The following is a 6,561-nucleotide window of genomic DNA, read 5'->3' as shown; positions in this document are numbered from 1 at the left end:
TGAGTACTGGAGTAGCAGCAACCAGGGATCCCGGCCTGCTCCGTGTTCTGCTCCTTGGGGATTGCAGCAGGTTTGGCGCTTAGTTTCACCCACCAAATGGCAGCCCTGTGCCCATATTTCCCACCTATTTCGTGCACCTGGTTTCCGGGGGAAGGGAAAATCTGGGTGCTGCTGAGAGATTGCTACAAGTGATCAACTTTTGGGGCAGGTGTGGCCCATGTTAAACCCTGCCTCTTCCTGCTCTGGCCCTGCCCCCCAGTAGGTCACAAGGGTGCAGGACTGGGCACTACCATGGCTCTTGGTTCTGACAGGATCCCTTTGAGGATATGTCCAACAGGGACCTGGGCAACTAGCAGACAGTGTTAGTTCAAGAGGTGATGTGGTCCTACCACTTTTTTGCCTGGACTTTCAGCCCATAGGTCACCTGGTCCTCTGGCATCCCGCAATACTCTGCTCCCGTTTCAAGGGGTATGGACGGTCACTAGGAGCTAGTGGCACAGTGCTGTGAATGAGGCTTTTCTCCGTTTCCCTCCATTCCTGGGAGATACTAAGTATCCCACCTTGTGGGGAAAGGCTAAAAAAATGGGGGTGACATAGCTTGGGGAAATGAAGAGTGAGGCCAATTTGATCACCCTCTTCAAACCCCTAAAGGATGACAACAGAGAAGATGGAGGCGGGCCACAAGGGACAGGCTCAGGAAAAAGCCAACCTATTACATGGGTACTTTGCATTGGTCTTTCATCAGTCCCATGGGATGCCCATGCCAACCATGGGACAGGGAGGTCCAGGTGAGGGAGATCCCCTGCCCTCCATCAATGCTGACTTTGTGAAGGAACACCTTGAGAGGCTGGATACCTTCAAGTCAGCCAGCTCTGACAATCTACACCCCAGGGTACTCAAGGAGCTGGCGAGCATCATAGCCCAGCCCCTGGCATAGATCTTTGAAAACTCCTGGCGCTCTGGTGTAGTGCCCAAAGACTGGAAGAAGGCCAATGTGGTGCCGATCTTCAAGAAAGGGAGGAAAGTGGATCCGGCTAACTAGGCCCATCAGCCTATCCCGGGGAAGGTCTTTAATAAACTTTTCTAAGAGGCCAACCTTAATGGACTGGCAGATGCCAACATCCTGAGGGATAGCCAGCATGGGTTTGTTGCGGGTAGGTCTTGCTTGACCAATCTCATTACCTTCTATGACCAGGTGACCTATCACCTGGACAAGGGAAAAGAGATTGATGTCATAAATCTTGACTTCAAAAAAGCCTGCCATCTGGTATCCCATGATCACTTCTTGGCAAAACTGGCCAATTGCAGCCTTGGGTCCACCATGATCCGCTGCTGGGAAATTGGCTTTGTGGTCAGACCCAGAGGGTAGTAATTGATGGAAGTCAATCATCATGGTGCCCTGTGACGAGTGGGTCCCCCCACAAGGCGCTGTCCTTGGACCCATATTGTTCAACATCTTCGTTAATGATGTGGACACGGGAGTCAGAAGTGGACTGGCCAAGTTTGCCGGTGACACCAAACTCTGGGGTAAAGCATCAGGGCTTGGCCAATTTTCTGATGATTGGGGTACAGCCTTGCAATGGGCCGCTGGGGGAAAAATTTCCATTCCCCAGACATTTTCAAGAGCAGGTTGGATGGACACTTGGATGAACTGGTTTAGGGAAGGCTGATTCTGCCTACAGCAGGAGGCTGGACTGGATAGGACCTCCTAAGGTCCCTTCCAGCCTATTTTCTTCTAGGGCCCTACTGCATATAAACAGCTAAGGCATGTCTCAGCTGTCTGCAATGGCCTTCTGGGCAGGGCAAGGGGTTTTGGATGGGAGGAGAGCAGTGGGTGTGCTAGAGCTTGACTTGAGCAAGTGTGGTCAGAGTTACAGACTCACAGGGCAGCCAGGCTGGACCAGCCCCATCCAACCCCTGCTGACCTGTCCTTGTCTGAGCTGTTCCTAACACCACACACTTCAGTGACCAGGTCCAGGGACCCTGAGAGACCCAACTGTGGCCCAGGTGAAGCCAGGAGAAGGCTGGTGGTACCCTGCTGCTGCCAGGTGGCTTCAGTGCCCTTGAGAGACCTCAGGCAGAGACTATGCCCTTGCTGCAGAGGAAGCCAAGCCCCTCCTCCCAAGTTTGTACCTGTCTGACTTGGTGGGGGGAGGGCAGGATTCCTGACCCCAATGCATCAGTCTGACCTGAGTGGAGGGGGAAGACCTTCTAGCCAGAACCCTCTAGGTTTAAGTCCGAGCAGAAGCACAGGCCCAGCCCAGTCACCTTCCCAGCAAAGCCCTGGGAAACACCAAGACCCTCCCTGTATTTGCTGGGGGGCAATGCTCGTGCCCAGGCAGCCATGCAGAGCTGCCCTTGGCCACAAGGTGGCATCATGCCTCCGTATACCCGCCCCTGGTGGCCATGGGCAGGGCAGTGGGAGTAGCGGGGGGCCGGAGGGATCAAGGTGACAAGTTGAAGTGGGGGGGTAGGAGATGGGCTAGCTTGGGAGGGGGTGGCGCTCGGGAGGGAATTAGGGCCACTTTGAGCAAGTGCTACCGACTCCAGTGTGGCCACGAGCTGTCAGTGCTGAGATTCGGGGGCGCTGGGGCTGAGGGGGCATCATCTCCAGGCAAGACTCTCTAGCCAGGACCCTCCGGGGTTGAGTCCCAGCGACAGCGTTGGCCGAGCCCAGCCCCCAGCCTGGGCCACAGCCAACGCCCACCCAGCGCTGCTGAGGAAGAGGGAAACCCGCGATCCCTGTAGCAACCGAAGAGAGGACCTGGGGCTGGTTGCCAGGGGTGGCATTTGGGCACGGGGGTCTGGGCCTGGCTCTTGTGGGTGCTGCCGGGCCAGGCTGGGGTGGGCGCAACAGAGCCACGGCGCTGCCCGGGTCACTAGGTGGCAGCTCTCGTTCACCTGCGCCAGTCCCCGGAGGCCGCTGCCCAGACGCTCCCAGGGCCGAGGCCCACCCCGCCGCCCTCCAGGCTCCGCTCCCTGGATCCCGCGCTCCGCGCTTTTTGATCGGCGCATGCGCAGCAGGCGGGAAACACCGCTTCAGCAATTCTTCGTTCCGGTCTTTGCGGCAGACAGGCAGTGGCGCGTGCGCAGTAGGCGGCAGGCTCAGGCCTGAAGCGGCCGCGACCACCGGGCGGTGAGTGGGGTCTGCCCCGCCCCCGGGCCGTGCCGGGGTGGGGGTCAGGGGTCACGAGGGACTGGGAGTAGGGAGCACTGGGGAGGGGCCTGGGGTCAGGGGTCACACGGGCGCTAGGTCATGGGGTGCAGGGCTCATGGCTGCTGGGGTCGGGGTTACGGAGGTCGCAGGGATCGGGGGCCACTGGGGCAGGAGGGTCCTGGGCTCAGAGCGGTGCTGCGTTCGGGGGCGCTGGGGACAGGAGGAGCTGGGTCATGGAGGCCCTTGTAGGGGAGTGGTGCTGGGGCCAGGGGCTGTGGCTGAAGGCGCTAGGGTCAGGGACATAGCAGGGAGGAGTTTGGTGTTGTGGGTGGGGGTCAGCAGCACTGAGGGTAGTGGGTACTGGGTACGGGTCTGACTGGTGGAGTCAGAGTCATCATGGTGGTGGGGATGGGCCGTGGGTCACCGGGTGCTGGGAACTTCTGGGCAGCAGAGACACAGGGCACTGCTGGGGTCTCTAGGGCCAGAGGTGAAAGGGAAGAAGGGGCCAGAGCACCAGGCCCATTTCTCTGTCTCGTGCTCACCCCCTGCCTCTCCTAAGTCAGGCAGCAGGATGCAGGGCTGAAGCCCACAAAGATATGTGGTGCCGAGCCACTGAGCGCGACTTCCAGACGTCAGCCCACAGGATGGGGACCTCTCTGCTCTTCCAGCTCTCTGTCCACGAGCGTGAACTGGACCTGGTCTTCTTGGACCACAGCTACGCCAAGCCATGGAGCGCCCACCCCGACGCCAGCAGTGCCCGACCCACACGCACACTTTTTGTCACACCGCGGCGGCACCAAGACACTGCCATGTAAGCACAGGCCTGCTCCAGGCTGAGGATCACTTTTCCAGTGGGCATAAATACCCCTGTGGTTTCTGGGGCAGGGCATTGGCTGGGCCTTCATCTCTTCTGCCACTACCAAGGAGTCCTTGGTGCTTCTGGTTTTGTGTAGTTGTGGGGAGCATAGCTGAAGAATACAAGGCTGAGGAGTTCTCAGATATTTGAAGGGTCATTCTGCAGAGGATGGGGGTAATTTTTTCTTTGTGGCCGCAGGGACAGAGCAAAGAGCAGTTATCTTAAATTGTGGCAGGGGACATTGAGGTTGGAGATGAGGAGGAACTTTCTGACCATGAGGGGGTCCATCTTTGGAACAGGCTGCCCAGAGAGGCAGGGAATCTCAACTCATGGTCCCCCTGCTTTGCCTGGAGCTGGTTCAGGTGTGATGTCTTGTGTGGTGTCAAGGATGACAGCAGTTTTATGAAGAGTTTAGATTATAGATTTGTCAGGGATGGTTTGGACGGGGCTGATCCTGCCTCAGGCAGGGGTTTGGACTAGATATGATTTCCAGAGGTCTCTTTTAGCGCAACTGCTCTGTGATTTCTACAATCTGTGGCAATGGGATAGTTTAGTAAGGCCTGTTTGTTGTACTGAAGGGATGGTGGATCGAGACCTGCCAAAGAAAACTATGAGCTTCCCTCCATGAAGGAGGCGACTGAGGACACATTAGCTAATTACAGGGGGCAAAAAATGAAGAAGCAGAGGTGGGAGTAAAGTCATAGCTTACTAATGAAGGATACAAAAGGGAATGCTAAGCAGAGGACACCAGCCAGTGCTCACTGCCCCCCAGGTGAGTCTAAGGAGCCTGGGAGGCTGCCAGTGAAACTCTGTCCAGCAACATGAGCAAACATGAGTAACAGAAAAACAGTGCTGTAATCGCTCAGGTTCCCTTAGCCAGAGCCTCCTTCCTGGTTGGTAGATGACCAAAGAGAACAAACAGAGAATTGCTAGGATGGCTATGTGGAGGGGGCGATCCCACACTTGACAACATTCACCTAAAATATGTGAAAAGCAGGTGGTTTCAACAAAGGTAACAAGGGTTTTTGGTGATCTCTTTTATTGTCCCTATTGTGTGAAGCAGGCTGTTTTCCCAGCTCCAAACTTTGTGCCCAGAAGTGTGTCTAACATCTCTCTTGACTTCAGTTGCTCTAATGAAAAGAGATCACCAAAAATAACACAATGCTGACTTCTCGTGGTTACAGAACTCCAGCTCTTGATGAGGTCAGTACTTTTAAAGCACATGAACACCCAGCAGCTTAAAGTGGTAGGGAGCAATTTTGTGTTGGAGAAAAGAAACTGATTGGAGGTGAAAAGGACCTTGAGGGAAATGCTTTGAAATTGTCCAAAGGTCACACTTGGCTATTGGTAGGTAATATGTTCTTGCCCTTTCCTTTGAAAGGATGGATGGTAGAGACATTGCAGTTAACTCCAGTAAATGAAAAGAGTTGGATGGTCATAGACTCCTAGAGAAGTTGGACTGGAAGGGACCTCCAGAGGTCACATGTAGTCCAGCCCCTACCTCCCAGTTGGAACTGGTCCTACTGTGAGCAGAGGGTTAGACTAGATGATCTCCCAAACTCCCTTCCAACCTTCATTTTCTAGGATTCTCTAATTTTTCCTTTTGCTTTGTGGAAATGTTTGGCTTTTGTCCCACTTCAGGTTTGGAAAAGACCTGAAATCTTTAATTCCCATGGGGTAGAAAACTCTTTCCCACCCAACTGTCAGGCTACTGTTGCATCTTAAATCATTATTTAGAAGAAACTGATAAGCTAAAAACTAGATCCCAGCTTAGGCTATGCGAATGTACCATTGCTGTGTCTCAACTGGAGTTGTAGGAGCTAACAATTAAAATGAGCTATGTAGCTTGATCTGAAATCACACCTTTAAAATCTGGTCTAGGCCACAGCTTTGGGGAAAGCCTGGGAGATTTAGGTTAGATATTAGGAACAACTTTCTCATGAGGAGGGTAGTAAAGCGCTGGAACAGGCTACCCAGAGAGGGCGTGGTATCTCCATCCTTAGAAGTTTTTAATACCCAGGTAGATAGAGCCCAGGCAGGGGATGGTCCTGGTTTGAGCAGGGGGTTGAACTAGATGACCTCCTGAGGTCCCTTCCAATCCTAGTTTTCTCTGATTCTATGAATGAGCTAATTTAGTTTCCAGCCTGGGCTGTGATAAAGAATTTCCCCCTGTCTGAGCTGTGTTTCCAGTTGTGCTAGCTGGCATATTGCTGCAGGCAGCATGTTCAGCTCTGTCACACCATGGATCTCAATTTATGCTGATCGCTTCTCAGCATCCTGTCTCTTGACAGAATGACTGTAGAATTCCCAAGTATGGATCAGGTGTGTGGATCAGGCGTGTGTGTGTGCGTGGGTCCGTCTGTCCAAAACCTATTTCATCTGGTGTTTCTCAGCAGCACATTCAGAGAGTGAGATGTTGTGGAGAAGGGTAAAAGGGCTTGGATGTGAAGGACCCATTGTCTTTGTGGGGGGGCATTGCCCTGTAGCCTGAACAGAGCAAAAAATTAGGAAAGCAATTTTTGTATTAAAGATACAGTGAGTGTGATAT

At 53.9% G+C, this 6,561-nt stretch overlaps 1 protein-coding gene across 5 annotated transcripts in view; it reads left to right on the top strand.

Moving 5' to 3' along the window:
• Nucleotides 1-3,020: 3,020 nt before the first annotated feature.
• The window catches only part of KANSL3 (KAT8 regulatory NSL complex subunit 3), a 36,286-nt gene continuing 32,745 nt past the window's right edge, over nucleotides 3,021-6,561 (top strand). For 4 of the 5 annotated variants that reach the window (XM_090051112.1, XM_090051111.1, XM_090051110.1 and 1 more), the window contains exons 1-2: nucleotides 3,021-3,136; nucleotides 3,721-3,968. In XM_090051112.1, coding sequence (XP_089907238.1) covers nucleotides 3,754-3,968 — 215 coding nt within the window. In that variant the 5' untranslated portion in view covers nucleotides 3,021-3,136; nucleotides 3,721-3,753. Of the gene's footprint in view, nucleotides 3,137-3,720; nucleotides 3,969-6,561 lie in introns of those variants that run through there. The other variant, XM_090051113.1, reaches the window with a different exon arrangement.

This window comes from Crocodylus siamensis, chromosome 6, assembly GCF_052110815.1.
Source record: "Crocodylus siamensis isolate JL-2025a chromosome 6, ASM5211081v1, whole genome shotgun sequence".
Classification (NCBI taxonomy): Eukaryota; Metazoa; Chordata; order Crocodylia; family Crocodylidae; genus Crocodylus; species Crocodylus siamensis.
Note: the sequence above shows the minus strand (reverse complement) of the source record. Positions and strands in the feature narration are given on the sequence as shown.